The sequence below is a fragment of the Poecilia formosa genome, unplaced genomic scaffold, assembly GCF_000485575.1.
Source record: "Poecilia formosa unplaced genomic scaffold, Poecilia_formosa-5.1.2 Scaffold290, whole genome shotgun sequence".
NCBI classification, from domain to species: Eukaryota; Metazoa; Chordata; class Actinopteri; order Cyprinodontiformes; family Poeciliidae; genus Poecilia; species Poecilia formosa.
Window position 1 is genome coordinate 227,943 of NW_006800229.1, and position 20,026 is coordinate 247,968.

Here is a 20,026-nt window from a genome sequence, read left to right on the forward strand (position 1 = left end):
TATATATATATTCAAACTTATCAAAAGCCCAAAATTTAAATGTCATTCAAGCCCATCGTGTGTGTGTCAACTGAACATGTTCAACTACTGGGTAAAAACACAGTATTGTTCTTTACTTTTTATGAACTCAGAAGACAGAAACCTTGACCTTGTGAATATAAAGACAAAAAATAATTCATCTTTACACAAACTGCTGTGAACTGAATTTCACAAATAAATAGGGCATGACTGCTGGGAACAAAAGAGGAAAAGATTTAAAATTCAGACGGCAGCACCTTAACTCGTGTCTCTATGTAAGTTGCTCACAACATTTTTAGTATAATCACCTCTTTAGGCTATTAACAGCATGGACCACTGCACATAGCTTTTTGTATTCCCTCTAAACCAACAGCTGTGCAGGATGTGTCTTTACTGTGCAGCTGGGGGTAAAGACGAGGTTAGGGCCAGAAACTGTGTACTCTAACCACAGGTCTGTCCCTAAGGGAGAGAATTAGAGATTTTGTGCTGGGCTAAGCAGCCATTTTTCAGGGACTAAGGGTGTAAAAACCCTTGGAGGTGCAGCCTACATTGTTGTGCTTGTTCGCTAACAATGGCTGGAAATATTGGCAGCTTGATATAAAAAAAGGATTCATAGAATATTTTGCAATAGCTTACCAGCTCCTTGGTCTTTCAAACTTCTGCTTCATTTATGCTCAACTTTCTCAGGGTTTCATCATTGTCCTACCTGCCACTGAAACCTTGATTCTTTTCTTTTTCGGCCATCCTATGGCATATTTGTTGCTGTGTTTGGCATCCGTTGTCCTGTTGATGACTCAGTTTGAGTCACACTTTGGTATACAGAGGAGTTCCCGGGTGAATCTCTTTCTGCAATGTGTCCTGGTGCTGTGGTTGAAAAACAAATGACCTCAGTCGCATTACTGTTGGTAAAATGTGCTGATAAACTTCACTCCGGTCTCATCCATCTAATGGATATTGTTCCACAAGTATTGTGGTTCATTTTGATGCAACTTTTACAAGCATGTCAGAATACTCTGGTAAAAGACATCTTTGATTTCAAGGAGTTTTATCCTAGTTAAATAAAGGCTGTACGATTATCCTTTTCCTGGCAGCACTGCCAAACTAGCAATACCTGTTCACTCTCAGTATCAGTTAAAATAAATGATTTTTGGCCTTTTTTGGCAACTACTTCTCTACTTACTGATGTCTTTTCTTTTTGTCATTGTGGCACACATTCTTCTATGTTTTAGCGAAGCAAAATACCAGAAGAACAGCTTTTACTCTGCAAAAACACAAAATCTTACCAAATATTTTCATCATCTAGTTTCTGTGGCATCTTGAAATGAGACAAAACGAGCTGGCAACTAACTTTCCAGCAATAATTCCTTAATATTGATTTTTAAAAGAATTACTAGTTCCACTGGCAGAATGTTTCACTTTTAAAAAGACATTTCTTTCCATTGTATAAGTCGAAAACTGTGCCAGTGGAACTAGTTCTTCGTTTTTATGAAAAGAAAGATCAATGTTCAGAAAATATTGACCTAAGTCAAGCTCCTATATATTTCTGAAAATTTACTTAAAGATTGTTTTGTCTTATTTCAAGTGCACTAAGACATTTACCCTTGAACATAGACAACAATGCTAAGAAACCCATTAAAAAAATGTGTTTTAGGAATGCAGAGACTTGCTAAAGATGAAATAATGAGGCAGAATTGATTACTTCAGCCTGGCAGCTAATTTCCATCTAAAATCCTACGGAAGCAGTAACTGTATCAAAACTTGTTTTTCTAATGACTGTAATTACATAAAACCCATAAATAGTTTTAATTAGCAACTTCAAAATGAGGTAAATAGAATGAACAAGAACGCATAAGATGCACTCCAAGAGCTCTCAGCCTTAGCAGGTACCGTCTCCTCTTAACCCTGCAGTAAAGAGCATCACTGCTGTGACTCCAGTCCAGTTTATTGTTCAGGTGGATACTCAGGTATTTATATTATACTAGTTCACCATTTCAGTGTCAGTTCCCTGGATGACAGCCAGCAGACCACTTGCCACAGACGGCAGTCCCGGTTTGAAAGATCTAGAGAGAATTTCCATGGAGGAGTTACACAGAAGCACAAATTTGTGTCTCTGACATCAATTTACTATTTAGCTGCTCTGAATCACACTTCTCTTCATAAACAATCAACCAAAAATTGTACAACTAAGTGATTTTTCTCAGTAGGATTTTATAGCCAGAACAATATATGTGTGAGACGGAGACTATATGTGTTTGAAGAAGCAGAAAAAGCTCTTGGTTGACTCAGCTGATCAGCTCCGGGACAATCTGAGCGTTCACTGTAATCACAGCGACCTGAAGCAACTTGAGTGCTCCTTGCTTGAGAAAATGACGGGAAAAGTTATGCGGCGGTGGGTGATGGGGTGAGAAAGATGTAAACCTACAGCTTGTCAGGACAAAATCAACGCTGCAAAACATGTGCTGCAACGTACGGTTCCGATAAATTAACAAATTGTCTTGTTTTTTTGTCAAAGGCAAGAACTAGACCATCCATCCCTCTTTACCGCCATACATAGTGGTGACAAAAGACAAATCAGATCACTGATATGGCTTTTAGTCGTATTGTACTTGGTTTATCACAGACTGCTTCAGTTTGTGTTCATCATTTTAAAACCTTGGGATCAGATTGCATTTTTTTTTTTATTTTTTACTATTTTATTTCTTTTTAACTTGTTAAGCATTTTTAAATGTACCATTGCTGGAAAAGTGCTACATAAATAAAATCAAAGCTCAGTTTAGGCTATTTTCTGGTTGTCACTAAAAGTAGTTTCTTTAAATAGCTGGTATGATTACATGCAGTTCAGACATGTGCATGCTGAAACCTAAATATTACAAGATTAAAAAATATAATTGCACTTGCAACTCTACAGAATGGTGACTGGAGACATGAAGCAGAAACGCTTGGGCACCCTCAGAGTAATGAAAAGGAAGACAAGTTTGAATGGGGTTTAATAGCCATTTCCACATTGTCAGTGCTGCTGTCCTTCATGAAAACCTTGTGGGTGACAGCAGCCTGCTGTAAGCAACATACGTTCTGGCTCCAGATACCATATTTCATATATGCAGCCTAAATTCCCTCTGTTGAAAAGAAAGAACAGTAGATAAACCTCTCATTTTTTTCTTTTCGCATTTAATTTTGTGTCAGATCAACATTATGAATGTCCTAAAAGAACTGGTTATGGCAGAGCGATTTGATAAAACCACTCATCAACAAACTGTTAAGATTAAGAAATATCTCTCTCCTTTCATTCTAGAAATTAAATAATATTGAGCCTCTTTTCACATTGATGCATTTTGGCCCCATGCAAATAAAATCTTCTTTGATTTGATTGATAAAATCACATGTAAGCACTCAACTGTTAGCTTGAAGGTGCTGGTTACTAGCCCCCGATGAGTCTAAAGGGCCACATGAAAACTTATGGCGGCCGGATTTGGCCCGTGGGCCTTGAGTTTGACTGATGTGCTCTGGACTAAAATCTTGCTTCTTGTCCCATTTTGCTGGCACAGTTCATTTTCCCATTTCTGGTATCACTTAAAAGACGCTGAAAATAGAAAAAAAAAAAAACAAAGTAGTCAAAGAAATTGTATCTAAGGAGGAATTACATTAAAAACTTTTAAAACAGCTCCCTCATTCATGGCCCAGTAGTAATAAGCTTTAGTTGAAGAAGTGTCGACTTCTGAACTTTTACTAAGATGTCTTCCTTAAAATCTGTCATTTTTCAACATTTTATTACAAATAAAATCTATAAAGTTTAGTTGTAAGCTGGGGAAGGTCAGAGCATAGTTGATTGGTGTTTGAAAACCTAACAGAGGACATAGAAGTCTATTTGTTAATTTAATAAGTGACTTTTTGTTGCTTTGAAAATTGCAGCATTTTTATGAAGCTTTGAACTTCGATAATACTGTGTATTATATTTTTTTTTCAATTTGATGCCTGACTGTTTCTACCATTCCTGCAGTTTAAGAGTTAAATGTCTGCAACATCCGGTACATATAAGAAACAAAAAATTGTCCACTTTAAACCTGAAATTTGTTGGTACAAATGTCCTCTGTCTGGGTCGGTCATCAGGCTGGAAAAAGCTTCACATGTATAATTTTAACTAATCACACCAGAATGAGAGGTCCTGACAAAATGATGTGATTTTAACAGCAGCTTTTGTTGAGATGGATGTAATTTTAAGGTTACTTTTTCATTTCACCAGAATGCTGAAACAAAATTTGACACAAAAAAGAATCAGTAAATCTTTTATAGTGAGATTCATTTAAAAGGTTACAAACAGTTAACTGCATCAGCATGTTTGCATGAATTCAGATTAGTCAGACCGGAAGGCTATAGCTAGGACAAAAGTGGGCTGCCATCTTCTCAAAACAATTACATCCATCCATTGTCTACACACTTAACAATGCAGAATCACCTGAGAACTGATGGACGGGCTTTGTACCTAATAAAGTGGCCAGTGGATGTCTATTCTTTTTTTTAACGGGATATCCTTCAAAAGTCATTATCTACTTAAGCAGTTCAAGCAAGTGTTGATTCACAAACACAAATTTTAACATAATCTCCATTCACTACTGTATTTTTAATGTTTATTATTATTATTATTATTATTATTATTATTATTATTATTATTATCTTAGATTCAAATTAAGTACAGAAAATGATCTCACCCCAACTATTCCTTGGTATTAAAGGTAATTAAAAACGAGTCAGGCTTCACAAAAAAGGGGGGAGAGAAAAATATGGGTCTGTTCCTTTAAATCTTCCCCACTTTTAATTTTTTTGGAGCGAGGGAGGGAAATACGGAGACAAGGGAAACCAAGCAATGTTAAAACACATTCATGCAGACAGTGGCGAGCCGACATCAGCAGCAACACGCTAACAGACTGACCAGCTCCCGTTCAGCCGCCACAAGCACAGTTCCCGCTGCGTGGATGCGTGGAAGACCCCCCTGGTCTGGGTGGAAGGGGGAGAAGTTTCCCCAAAGACGAGTCTGGATCCAGCTGAGAGACGATGCCTTCTTCCTTTAGACGGGTCTCACAGGTGGCTCTGTGGATTTGCTGATTTTTATTTCTTATTTTTCCAAGTTATTCAGCGGGGACAGGAAGAGATTCTGAGCCAGAGGATGCTCCCACAAGTCATTCGGATTTTGTATGTCTTGTCTTTTTGCGTCTTCCAAGGAGGTTTCATCAGGTAAGAAGATTTAAAAAAATAAAAAATAAAAATAATAATAATAATAATTAAGCGATGCGAGTTTTCTTTCTTTTTTTTGGTATTTGATTGGCACAAACTTTTTTTTCGAAATTGGACATTAACTGTGCGCTATAATAATTTGTATTACTTACAAACAGTTCATTTAATCTCTCTCAGAAATCACATATGGATTCAATAATATACCAAGAGGGAAAACTGAATTTATGTTTAATATTTTGATAACCTGGAACAATGTTGAGCGCGTTTTTTTTTTCTTCCAGGTTTTTACGCACACAGAAATCACACAACTCCGAAAATACACCTCTTCAATGACTTAAGGAAGCGTAGTCGCTTAAAGAAACTTTAGATATATTATTACTTATTGTGGTTGAGCAATATCCTCACTGGTAAAACAATCGCTTCCCTACTAAGCCGCAAATCCTTGTCTTGTTAATTATATTTTCTTTTCAGAAACTAGAATAAAATGAAATTTAAAAAGTGCTGTTTTGTTTAAAAATGCAAACATGATTTTTGTGTGTGTGTAAAAAACGGATAAACACAAACTTTAATATAATTACATTTTCTTTTATCAAAAAAGAGAGAAAAATAAACAAAAATAACATCAGTCTACTAGCAAAGTGTATGCTTCAATAACGGGTGACGTCACTGCCCATATATGGGGGGCGGTGTTTGACATGCCTTGAATTAAAAAGACGCTTTTTTAAAAATCTAACTCTTCAAAAATATTTATTTATTTTTATGTAGCTTTCACTATGCTCTTATTCAGGGCTGCACTGTGCTCCTGCTGCTGCTTTGCAGCAAGCAAGTCCTGGGTTTGAATCCGATCCTGCATGTGGTATTTCTGCATAGATTTTCTCCCTGTGCATGCGTGGGTTCTCTTCGGGTACTCTGGCTTCCTTGCACAGTCCATAATGTTACAGTAACTCTGTCCAATGTTACCATTAGGAGTGCATGATTATGTTCCATGTGATGGGCGTGGGGTGAGAATAAGGTGGTATAAACAATGGGTGGATAATTTTGCCTGTATGTGCACTTTTTTGTGGTTAAAAAAAGTGGTTTGACACTTTTAGGGCGCACAGAAGAAACAGTGCCTCCTACAGTCTCAATATATAATGGTTGCAGAATCAGGTGCCTGCTTAGTAATATAAAAATCAATTTTTCTCTATGCCTGCGGTCTTATACTTTATCGATTTGAAACATGAAAAGAAATTCAGTCTTTTCATGTTTCTTTCATTCTTACCTGCCTTTGACTTTTTAAAAAAGTAAAGATATCTTGTATTTCAATATAATATTTTCACTTTTTAAAACAGAAATCACACTACCACTTCTTTGTTTTTGTTTCTCATGAGAACATCCAATTACCAAAACATGCACAGACCCAAAATATTGGGATACATAAAGAGCATTGCGAGACAGAAAGTCATCCTGGGGTACAAGACCTGACAATTAATGAACTTCAAACCCAAATTTACATTGAACTTGTCTCGATAATTGCGGCTCAATAATTTAAATAAAAAAGACAATTTATTTGATGAATTCAATTTGAAAATTGAAGCCCATACCATTTATCAACCAATCAAGTTTAATTGCACAGCACATTTCAGCAACAAGGTAGTTCAAAGTGCTTTACATCACAAAAACATAAAAATAAGTCATAAAAACATGTTACAATCAACAATTAAGAAACAAACATTACATTTTGTTGATGTCATCATCAAAATCGTCAATACACATCAAATATATTGATCGATATTTGAGTGATTATGGCTCGAAAGCAACTCAGAACAAGTGAGGTTTTAGCCTTGATTTTGCAGTTTTCTGGAAGTTTGTTCCAGATTTGTGGTGCATAGAAATTGGATGTACCAGTGTTCGCAAAAACTTATTAGCTAAAACATTTTAGCTACGCTTGCCAAACTGGGAGACGTGGGGGTGTCTCAGGCAGGACATTTCTGAATCACTGAGCAGAATTTTCTCTCATGTCTCAGATTTGAATCTCTTTAGTGGGCATAACAGTAACTTCTGTATGTTGTGCTTTAAGCATGGTAGATGGGATATTTTTATGGATACAATAAATTACAGCTGCTGGTGTAGCTGCAGCTTCTGAAGAGGGCAATGGCATGCCTGACAGTAATGATTCTGATGATGATTGTTAGAGCTTTGATGAATGGGACTTTGAGATCAGCTAAGGGGGGACTGCACGTCTGGTTTGAGAGTAAAGCTTTACAGTAACTTGCTGCGTCTTTGGATATTTTCACAGCTTCACAATCTGATCATGTACACATTGGAAAAGCACTGAATAAACTAAATAAGACATTGATCAGCAGAATGTTATGAAAATAATGCAGTGAGGATGTTGCACAACACTTCTACACAGGATCTGTGGATAGATTTGCAAAAATACATTTGCAAACAAACCAATGATGGGGGCCTTTGTGGTTCTGTGTTTATTGCGGATCGGTTATAATACAGTGGGCTAAGAGGTTTTAGCACAAAAATCTGTGCTAAAACTATTACTATACTTGCGTCCAAGTATAGTAATAGAAGGTTTAGTGGAAGGAAAAAGTGTATGGTTTAAAAAGTGGACAAACAGTGATGACTGTTGCATTGGAAGATTGTGAAGAGATTTACAAGGGAACAGAGACCAGGCTTCAAAAATGGCTTAAGATCAATATCTCCTTCTAGCTAAACTAGTCGAAGAGGTTTTGTCAGCTGACTGTCTTATTGCAGCAAGGTGCTTTACTTCCTTTCAGACAAACTAATATAATTAGCAGTACTTCTTTTTGCCAGAAAATCCTGCAGATAAGAGTTGAACTTTGGCCATTTAGGTTTTTCTCTATATGTGTGCAACTGGTGCATTTATCAACCTGTTGTGTTTGAATTTAATTTTGTTACACAGCTGCCAGCCTTGCTTACAGGTTGGGGTCATTGTGGCTTTGCTTCTGCAGGCAATAAGGGAAAGCATCAGTCAAGGTTGTGTTCAGTATTTCTGGATGCAGAAGCAGAAATACATCTTGATTTTTCTGTTCATCATTAATTTCCACTTGTCTTAGCCTATCCTCCTTTCCTGCTTTCCAAACTTCCTTAGCTTCTTTCTTTTCCCCACTCAGTGCCAAAAAACTTTTTTTGTTCACACTGAACACTTTCCTTATTTCATGCCCTGCCACCCTCAGGTGTGAACGGAAGGGAATTAAGATCTGCATAATCCCGGAGTGGAACAGAGCCGTGACTCTGTGAACCCAGGGGCGAGGAGAGCAACTCTCAGCCTGGAGAGGCAGTCAACTGACAGCACCTCCTCTGAGAAATTATATGCTCTCCTGCTGGCCTTCCTGCTCACTACATGACGGGGGGAGGGAGCCACAGGGAGGCAAGAAGGAAAAGGGGAAAGATTAAGGAACGAGGGCAGGTGTAAAAGACAGGCAGAATCAGACGGAGGTGGGGAACGCGAAAACGTTGAGAAAGAACCGTGCCGAGATGTATGCGAAGACGAAGCTGAGAGTTTGGCATGTTTAGCTGCAGGCAGCAGTTAGGATGGGGCTTGGAGACGGAGAAATGTGGCACAGGCTGGGAAACGGAGACAATGTGAGCAACTGGAGGCGGAAGAAGAGATCCGAAATAAGAAGCTCTCTGCCATTTTTGAAACTACAAAGCAGAGCTCGCAGACTGGAAGGACGTAGAAGTGTTGGTTGCCTGTCAACAGGAGGAAAAACGGGGACAAAGAATGCAATGAATATTACAGGTCACATCAAAGTTAAAGTATGCAGTCTGAGAGGGTTGCGAATGTAGACTGCATGCATCAATCTGTGTGTGTGTGTGTGTGTGTGTACAAAGAGACAGTGTTGCACCTTGCACTTCATGTCAGTTTAAATTCAGTGCCAGCTGAAAGGGAAAACCTGAATCTGTCTGACTTCCTTAGTTTTGTCAGCCACTCGGTTGATTTGTTGGAGGAGAATCTAAGCTTGAATCAAAAGAAAAAAATAAGGCACTTTAGGAATATTTTTGAATTATTTTAGAGCAGAACAGTGTTAACACATTAAATTATCTGTAATTTCCTGGTATAGTCACTTTTTTCTCACTCAACCTTAAATAACGTGGCTTTCAGCCATGAAAATATGATTATACCAATAGTGTCTTTTTACATGACGTATAAATACAACGCCTCAAAGTGACAGTTGTCAATAAATGAAGAACATGTGACCATTACAGAGCTTGGGCGTTTCTTCAAAATTATTTAAAAGATGGAGCAGAAACTGGTTGCCCATTATTCTTAAGAGTTAGTTTTCCCTTCTTTAAAACTATGGTTAAAAATATCTATCAGTTTTGACCTTAACCCTTCAGTTTTCTGCTTGAATCCTGAAGCTAAAGATGGACTTCTTAGATGTATTTTACTTGGTTGTTTAAATAAATAAAGTTGAAGTTTTGATTATCGAGGGTGAAGACTGTTTATGTTAATGCTCTGTTTCCTCATGTCTCTTTTTTTTACCCCTGTGCCCAATTACTTTATTTCAAACAAGAAACAACCTGGAAGAAAGTAAAACATGGACAGCAGTGAAAAAAGTCATAAGCATAAATATAGGGACATCATAGATCCTGTAAATTGTCAAAATTAAATTGGTTCTTGAGGTTTGTAGCCTTTCAAGGGCAGATATAATTTGTACTTTAGTGATTTAGCATTAGCTAAAATATTTGTGATTAGTGGGTTAGCACACCACAGCTAGCTTTTTAGTTAGCGATGCCCAACACTAATAAAAGACTGCCAGCACTTGAATGGGCTATATTTGGTTAAATTTGAAACTTTGCGCCTTAACATAAAACACATGCACATCTTGCTGCAGTGTGGGATGCTTAATAAAAAGTAGTACCAGTCTAAAACTTTCCTTTTTAATCATTTCATAAGTATTTGAACTTCACAACAGCTGAAGGATAAATTGTGGAAATGCTTCCACGCTTCCTGGTTATCAGATATCTATCTGTTCATTGGTGAATTGCAGAGTGAAGCAGTGGTTTGCCTTGGAACGAGAGACAGATAATCTCAACAGGCACGCTGTCCTTGCCTCTAGCCAGAGAGAGATCACGATTCACATCAGAAATGGGTTTATCATCCCATTGAGCTGGGAACTCCTAAGCCTGAAGCTTCCTTCAGAGAAACCCTGTCCTGGGGGAGGCTTTTCCTCTTAACTGTAAAAGTTTTAAATGCTTCTCCACTGATTATAAACCCAACGTCATCATATTTTCATGAAATACGGCCTCGGACAGAATTGCTTCAGTTACAGTATATTGCAGAGATCTTTAGAGATAATCAGTAACACAAATAGGCTAAACGAGCAAAGGACTTGTTCTTTTTAGAGTTTATCTGAATTTCAGACACATAACATTTGTCATTTTTTGGACTGCAGAGATGTTTTTCTGTGCTGCTTCCCCGCCTGCTGTACTAATAGCCTTCAGGTTTGAAATTGGTGCCTCTCTTATTTAGAGCAAACATTCATTCAAATAAATTCAAGTTGTGAATAGCTTTGTTTACAATAGAAAAATAATAAAATATCACATTACATATAACTGTCATGATTTAAAACAGCTGAAATAAGCTTGATTTTAATAGTGCTTATATTTTGACGATATACGATAAATTCCAACCCTACTTCACTCATGATAGTATGGGTTTTTTTTCCAACCCATATCATATATTAAAGACCTCAAAGAAAAATCTGATTATTAATATTATTAATATTGACAATACGAGCAGGTCAAAGCTTCACAAAAACTGGAGATCAGAAATCAGTGCATCTGTAGCTCTTCTTGTGAAAGAGCCAGAAAATCATTTTGCCAGCAGCTTTCACTTAAAGATTGAAGAAGATTTCTTCCTCCCTCCTTCTATAATAAAGCTTTTGTATTGTGAGAGAAAAACATTCTTGTTTTATCCAGTTTTAATGAGCGAAATATTGTTTGCTTGCTGAAACTTAAATTCCTTCTGGACTCGGCACATCAAAATAAGTACATTAAAAATGGAGTATGTGCCTGAAATGTTCAATCTATACACTGCATAGTCCATGGCTGTACATTCCCGTGAAGAGCCTCTGAAGCACCTGTTAAGCCGCAGAGAAAAAAAAACAGTTTCTCACAGCAAACATACTGGATGGAAGTAAACACAATTCAGCCAATGTATAAACATCCAGTTACGAGACACAATCTTTTTGGAATGGGTTTAATTAAATTTAGATGGTTGTCCCAGCTGGTGTAGTAGCATCTGCTCTCTAACGTGATATCTGGAGGCAAATAAACATGAAAAGGAGCCGCTTTGCAGAATATTCGTTTTGAACTACTCATCTAAAAAAAAAAAAAAAAAAAAAAAAGCCACTGGCTTGTTTTTTTTTTTTAATACATTTAATTTCAACGTGCAAACTTTTGCATATCTAAAACAACTAAAGTTTTAAACAGAATGTCTTATTTTGTTGTATTTGTCAGAGAAAACAGGAATACCGCTCAGTGATTTCTCCTTGAGTTGCACTCAGACATTTTTTGCTAAAATGCAGGAAACTCCCCACACACTCTGTTGATACGCAGCAAGGACTGCGTGAACAAGGAAAAGTGCAGAAGAGGAGCAGATGGGATGTTTACGTGAGTTAATGACTAAAAAATGAGCCAAGTAGGACGAGGGGAGTCGAACAGACGGTTTGCTCTCCACAGCCAGCACAGCTCTGAGCAGCCCTGGTGTACTTATCAATGAACTATGACGATGAGAGACACGAAGAAGATTCATCAAAAGATAAAGAACAACTCGGTCTGTTTCTGCTTCTTAGCTTTAAAATCCACTGAGGATACGTGCAAGATCTAATTGTCTCCACTTCCTTAAAAAACAGTTAACCTTATCATGCCGTCTGCTCATTCCTTTAGGAAAGTCTTTTTATATTCATCAAAAGTCCTTTAATTTTGCATTGTAAGAGTTTGTAGTGCTCAAAATAAGTCATTGCATCTTTCATGAAAACTAACCTCCATTCTTGGTTTCGTAGCAAACAGGATTTAGTAAAAAGGAAGCTGTAACCACACATATTTACTCTAAGAATAATCTTAATGATCAAAGTGCCTGACACAGATCGGCCCTTTGCTTCAATGTACATTATATTAGTGATTGGGTTTATAGTGGAGATGACAGGTTGCTGATGGGGTTTGGTGTTAGGCTGACATCTCAGGCTAAGAACCGTGAGTGATTACTTTCTGCCCAATATGATTTTCCTTTGTTTTTCGTACATGAACATACGTTTTTGTGGGCCTACAGTTGATGTTAACACACAGCAAATCATGTTAGTATCCAAAAACACAAAGAACATTGAAATAAATAATCGTCTCAAGTGTCAAATACCAGAAAATTGACTTTATTTACTCATATCCAAGGATGAAATAATGCACCAGCTCATAATATGACAAGACAAAATATTACAAATATTTTACAGAAAACAAAGAATCTAATTTTTCTTCACAAATAGACGGAGCAGTTTTACAAATCACAAACTGCATTTTAAATAAGCTGTACGCAGTGTGCAGTATTTTAGTAAAGATTTGATTTCTCTAAATATTGCTGTTTCAAGTTGGACCCCATTAAAGGGTGGAACAAATCCACGAAAAGCAATTTGAACATCTCAAACTGTGATTTCTCTCAATTCAGTGTAAAATAATCCAGCTCAGGTTGTTCCTTTCAGGTATTTTAGACCCATATTCCTTGAAAAAGATAAAATAGTCACTTAGCACCTAATCCGTCACCCAGTTCTGCTATTTTGTGTGGCAACATTTTCTGGTACTTCCATCACACTGTTTCTCTTTTCCTTCAACGACCTAAAAAGATTAAACATCATTGGAAAAATGATTCTCCAATATTGTCTCCCTGTAACATTTGCAAAAGTGATGTTCCCAATCCTGATGCAGCGGAACACTGTGAATTTCACACCACTAACCCTACAACACACACACTAATCAGAAAAGCATCACACTTGCTTCCAAGACATGTCAGGAGTTGTTGTTTCACACAATTCCCTTTTTGTCTATACACTAAATGTTCACTGGAAGACAACAAATAGCGTAACAGCAGCTTCACAGTACGTATGAAACATTCTTATCCTGCTTTTTGCCATTTACTGCTTCTACCAAGTACCTAAAGATGACTGACAATGTGTTAAACTTCTTCAATGTAGCCAAAGAAAGTTATTCTGAAAGCAGCAAGGTAACTCTTCGCAAAACAGATTCGAGCAACATTGTCACGTTTAAATGAAACCACAATCACAACTTGAGGCGATCTTGTAGAATGTGTTAAACGTCAAGCTGGATCTCGAGTCTTTTATAACTGCCTTCACATTATGGCCTGTGTGCTTTAATTTCAGGGTCTTTTCTTACTTATCTTTCAACTTGATTCATGTTCTGCATTTATGTGGTTTTTCTTTTTCTTTTTCTTCTCTTCATTCTGCTCTCTGCAACCTCCTGCACACCTGTTCCCAAGCTGCTGTAATCACTACACCTGCTCAGTGATTATCTTTCTTCTATATAAATACTTTCTGGTTTCCTTAATACTGTTTGTCAGTCCATAGTTTCTGATTCGGTCAACTGAAGGGAGTTTTTTCTCACCATTTGATTTTCTAAATATTAGTTGTCATCCTTAGTTTTGAAAGATAGATTTTATAGTTTATATTTGTTCTTTCCACAGTGTTATTTTAATAAAAACAAGCTGCTTCCATCATAACTGAAAGCTCTGACCCGCTGAATAACAGTTTCATCATAAAGCATTGTGCATGACGTGCATTTGCTTGGAGATCACATCGACACATATTAAAACAAAGTAATGAGCACAAAACGGAAAATTAGTGCAAAGATGCTGACAAAAACCCAAGTTAAAATGGTAAAAATATGAAACTATTAATGTTGAAAAGAATTTCTTGTTGCCTGAATCTGTTTAAGAAGATCACTGAATTTTACAGTTCTCCTTTGGGAGGATTAAACTTCATTGTTTTGGTTTAATCTCAGATCTCAATTAGAGTTAAAGAGCTCTGATAAAACCCACATTAGATCTGCTATCTCCCCAGCGCTAATGGGAAATTAGACCAAGATGGTTAGTATGACGAGAAGGATTAGGATGCCTTCTCTCATGATAAGATAAAGAGATAAAAAGAAACAAGGAACTGCATACATTTAATTTCGATGTATCCGGCAGACAAAAGCTGCCTTAACACTTTGAATTGGCCTCCTCTCACTTTATTTAGCCCATTTCACATTATTTTTGGTCATGGATGTTGGTCTCTTTCTCTCATGAGGCTCAGCTTTTTCCAGTCACAGAGAACAAATCGAGCTACAAGAAGGAAATGTGTCTTTCATGTTGGATAAAGTTGTTTTAGAACATGTTGTAAAATAGTTTTCTCTTTGCGCTGTCTCTGCGTCTTTGACGGTAGGGTCGTGTTCAGACCTTTTCGCAACAATGCATTCAGTTTTTGTCAGGAAAAGTTGAAACAAAGGCCAAGTTCCAACATAAGCAACATTAGCCAGAATTACTTACCATTATTTACAAATAGTATAGCAATCTGGTAGGTGATAAATTATAGAGAATCATTTATTTACCTTAAAATGAAGCCAATACTATTTATCTTTCTTGACCGGAGGTATTAAAAGCATAAAAGATAACTGTGCTACCTGGATTTATGGTGGTCAGGGCAGCTGTGGCTACAATGTAGTAGCTCACTACCATCACTGGGTTACCGTGTGCTTGAATGGGTTAATGATTCAAAGTAGTGTAAAGCAGTTTGGAGTCCTCTGGATTAAAGTGCTGTAGAAGCACAAGCCATTTATTGTTTCTGCTTGTTTTTGAATGTACTTGAACTTTTTACTCCTGCTCAGAATGTAGGAATGTTTCAATGAATGAAGGAGGAACAGAACTGTGCATGGCTTACATGTTCAAACAGAGCACTTGAGTTAAAGAGTTTCTAAATACAATCACATTTTGTACATTTTCAAAATTATTCTCCTCAAACGCACATTTCTTTGAATATGCTATTTTTTAATCTGTGCAGCGATTTTTTATCTTGTAAACTTTCCTTTACTGTACAATCTCTTCTAATTTTCTATTTGAATATTTTACCTTGTGTAAATCTGCATTCTTCCATTTGCTTTTCATTTTGCTGTTGGCACACCTGAATTTTTCCACTAAGAGACAATAAAGGATATTTCTACTCTATTTGTGACGCCACTGCTGTGATGTGGAGTATTTTAATTAAACTGTGCAGACTACATTTCTCATGATTAATTTTTGGGCAAGTTGTGCAAACCCAAAAAAAATATTAAAAGGAAAAAAATATATAGAAAGCCAGGGGTTGGCAGTTCTTGTGGTGATTATGCATGACGCATTTATGCAGAAGTACGACTTTGTGTAAAAAAACAAAACAATGTATCACTTGGTAAGCCTCCTTGGTATCCAGGATACAAAGTATGTGACACAGTGGAAAGGTAATGCAATTAAGTTGACCTCTCCACTCCTGTTCTCTGGCGTTTGCAGATTAAAATGGCCACTTATTGACTAGAGCAGCACTTTCGCTCTGAGGTTCACAACCTACAATTAGAGGGCAGAAGTGGGGAACCATTATGAAACTCTCCATCATGTCATTATTTCTCCCCAAAGGGCCCATGTTGATGAAACTTCACTTCCAGCAGGCAGAAAAAATGTTCTCTCTGAAAGCCAATACACAGTTGGATGAGAATGAATATGATATGTAGTCAACGGGAGGTCTGCTCTGACTGGATAAAAACACCGTCAACTGAGCCAATGAATGACTGTTCAGTAATCGGTAAGTAATTTTCTATCTCCGTGGTTTATTTGCCAAATGTTGGAGGCAAGAGCTGAAAGAAAAGTAGCAGTTTCCTCCTTAATTTTGAACTTGCGTAACAAATTAAAATTACTTTAAAGCTCAACTATTCCAGCTGCTTATCAAACACCAAGTAAAATCTATTACTTTACTAAAAGATAAAGATCAAGATCAAAGCTAATATTGATCAATGTGTACCTGCTATTTTAAAAGAAATTTGACTTTGCATTATAGTTTTATATGATGCCTCTAATACATAATAGTCATTTTAAATGGTCTTAAATGCTAAATGTACATATTGTTTTGCAGTTTTTACTTCATTACGTCTCAGCATATTGTTGGTTCAGCAAATGATTAATCTATAACTAAATTAGTTGAGGACTACTTCAGCAATCAATTCATCGTGATTAATCAAATATTTGTTTAAGCCCATCACTCCAAGTTTGTTTTTGATGAGGGAATAACATAATATAAAGTTCTTTTTTTTCCTGTAACACTTTATTTGCTCTAAATGTTGCATTAAATGTCCATTATTAGGGTAAACTTTGCATTATTCGGTCGATAAAGACCCTTTTTAATGCAAAGTTCTATTAAAATTTGCATTAAAGTGTCATTATTTACCAAATGACACTTCATGACAACAGTTGTAAACATTTATAAAGACTTCATGTTTATGACAGTGTCATGCGAGTCTAATGCTGACATGATAAATAAAGTATTAGCGATTTTCCTTTGTGAATCAAATACTGTGTGGTAAGAGCTGAGTTGAAAGAGAAAGAGGTGATGAACATCAGCATTAGAAGCTCTGAATGTCAGGAAAATGTATTATCAGACTAGCTTGAGTTAGATTTAGTTTACTTTTATTGTTTTGTTAAATCCAAATTATATATTTGTAAAAAACATCTTGGCTCTTTGGTAAAAAACAAACAAAAAAAAGGTTTTATGTTGTATCTGCTTTTGCTATTGATATTAAATTATGACAGAACTTGCAGTCTAGTAAACCCAGTGAGAGCTATAAAAAAAAAGCCTCTGTGGCTCATGTAAAAACCGTGATCCGCTCAAACATGCCACTTTTCAGCATTCTGCTCACTCGCACAGAGGAAACAGAGGACTTGCTGCTGTCAGAAAATAAAATCCTAAACAACAAATTGTTCCACATCCCGTATTTTACCTCAGCCGAAGTCACACATGAGCAGCGGAGCAGAATCCATCGGGCGGTAAAAGGGGGCCGGGAGCGGCGTTGAAGGGGGATTATAGCTGTGTTTGTCCGATAACATGTTGGTCAAGAGGGTTTCTCCTCCTTCAGTGGCGTCAAAGGAGGGCGGTCAAAATGTGCAAGTCCTCTCTACACAAAGAATTACATTTTACATTCACCTTAAATCTTCACAGAAGTGCATAGAAAGAAAGCATAAAGCTTTGAGACGCTTCATGAGTGCTCTGCTGATTGCTGGTTGGACATCCTGTAGGTGGGCATTATCTGAGACTCTTTTGTATAAGTGGTGGATATGTCACTCTTTCTATGGAGTGCCAAGCTGCTTCAAGGGTAAAACACTGCAGATCATGTGTTTCCACAAATCCCCGCTCTGACCTCTGCATTACTGGCACACTCTTTTCTCCCCACATTAGCGGGATGACTTGTTGTCCTTGACTGGTGAAGCAGTATCAAACTATAATATGCTTAAGTTTGAAAAAAGTTTGCTGAGGGAGAACACATCAGTGTGAACTTGTAGAAGTGCTGCTGCTAATCCCTAAGGATGCTCTAAGTTGAAGTGAAGGATTTTTTATTTTATTTTTTTAAATAACCCAGCTTTCACCGAGTGTGGTTTCTTAAAATAATTCCCGCAGAAGTCTTGTGGAGTAATTTTGGTGAAATGTTTAGGCATTTGGTATTCTCTCTCATTTTTAGCACACTGCTCATCATTTGAGCAAGAAAAATATGGGATCTGCTCTCAAAGAATCTCGGAACGCAACGTTGGCTGAGTATTACTTATTGCAGCATACCCTTAATGCACACAGTGTCTTATTAAATTATTTCTTACAGCCTTTGAGCTTTTTCACAGTTGATCATGTTGCAACCAGAAATGATACATTTATAAACCCCGGAGGTTTGCTATCGTCTCCGATGAAGCTATCCAGGCTTCAATTCCCGACCCCAGGACATTCAATGCATACATTTCCTCTCTCTCTGCCCTTCTTCACATGTTAACCTAATGTTGATAGACATCAGCACTTCCACTTCTCTAACTGCGTCATCACCAGCGTAATCTGCCTCATAATATGATAGTGAAACTCCTGCTATTTTCAACATCATCTGTTTTACTCATTTTGATTTTAATACGCTAAATAAATGTAGGTGTTTTCTTTCTTTATTAGTATTGTCGAAAGATCACACGACGACGGAAGCTGTCTGTTTCCATTGCTCAACTTTAAAATCTGTCTGTAGATAGCCATTATTTATTTTTAGGGGGTGTAAACTACTTTATTAGTAATATGAACAACGATGCAAAAATATTGGATTTCAGCAAAAAAATTGGATTTGAGTACCAAGACCTGCTCAAAATGTTACTCCAAAGTCACAGTCTCACTACTCAAACTGTGAATTTCATCTTCATTTCCCCCCAAAATGTAATTTTGTCTCCAAGTAGTCACCTAAATCTAATTGTACCCATGTTGTGGATAAAAGGAAAGTTAAGATTCTCAGATGGGAGCTCCAGTAATGTTTTCTCCCCTTAATTTGGCTCTGAAACACCTGGAAAGTAAAGGTTATCAGTGTTGCTAATTATCTTTGCAGGAAGAATTGCAGAAAATGGATAATCTTTTATTTAATAAGGTGAGTCACACATCAATTGATGTTTTGCACTGACTCATACAAATGAAATACAATTGGAAAAAGTATTCTCTTACCTGGGGAAATGCATAGTACAAAAAAAAACATTCTCAAGCAACCTTTAATTTGTCCTCTCGCTTCACTTTTGTGTTATTCCCTCCATTAAAGCAAAATTCCTCTTTGTTTCAGCATTCTGGGGCAATAGAGACTGTTTCTGGTGGGTGAGGAATAGAAATTGTTTCTCTTTGTAGCAAACGCACTTGCTATTAGCCTTTTTCTGCATTGCCAGTCAACCTGTACACATCCATTTGATTAACTTCTGGTTTAAAAAAAGCGATCCATTCTTTAATTTACTAGAGATTTCCTTATGATGCTATGTTGTCATGAGGATGTGGGTCTTTGTATTAGAACAGTACATTTTAAAAGACGTAGCCAATGTGGATTTAAGCCTTTAACTCAATCCATTTGGGATGCATCATGTTACGACCAATTTTGGACATCTACAAAGTCAAATAAAGGAAACTTCACAAGCACAACAAGCCTTAGTGGTCGCAAACAAAATCACCTTGAGACGGCAGTAAAATTTAATTATGTGCTTTGCTCAGTGGTGATTTCAAGGTCAGACAGTCAATAATTTGAAGCTTTCATGACGTCACATTGAGAGGGCATATTGAGATGTGGGGGTTTGTCGCAGTTGAGGAACAGATATTTTAGTAATATATGGCTTCTTACGGGGGGCATAGCTTTCAAGGTTGGCTTGGTTTTGAAAGCATGACTTCATGCACACTTTACTGGTGATGCATGATCTCTTCGCTATGTTCTCCCAGGTAACGGCCTCATCTCAAGATCAGGATGATGGCTGGAAATGCCCTTTTTATTGTGCTAAGGTGTCAATTTGTGAGCACAGGCATTGATTCATGAAATATCTTTTTTTTTTTAAATGGAGGTAAACTCAAAAAACGTTACGAATGAACAATGTTGAAGCATTACCAGGGTGACACTTTAAATAAATGCAATTGTTTTCATTATATTTTTCAGATTGGAGTGTGTATGATTCAGAATATAAATTATTTTTTGGGGGGGATTTGCTTTTCTCTCTATA

General features: G+C 37.0%; 1 protein-coding gene across 2 annotated transcripts in view; it reads left to right on the forward strand.

Moving 5' to 3' along the window:
* The first annotated feature begins 4,873 nt into the window (after positions 1-4,873).
* Positions 4,874-20,026, forward strand: part of glra4a (glycine receptor, alpha 4a) — a 54,198-nt gene continuing 39,045 nt past the window's right edge. The window contains exon 1 of one of the 2 annotated variants that reach the window (XM_016681711.1): positions 4,874-5,247. In XM_016681711.1, coding sequence (XP_016537197.1) covers positions 5,180-5,247 — 68 coding nt within the window. In that variant the 5' untranslated portion in view covers positions 4,874-5,179. The remainder of the gene's footprint in view (positions 5,248-20,026) is intronic. The other variant, XM_007571914.2, reaches the window with a different exon arrangement.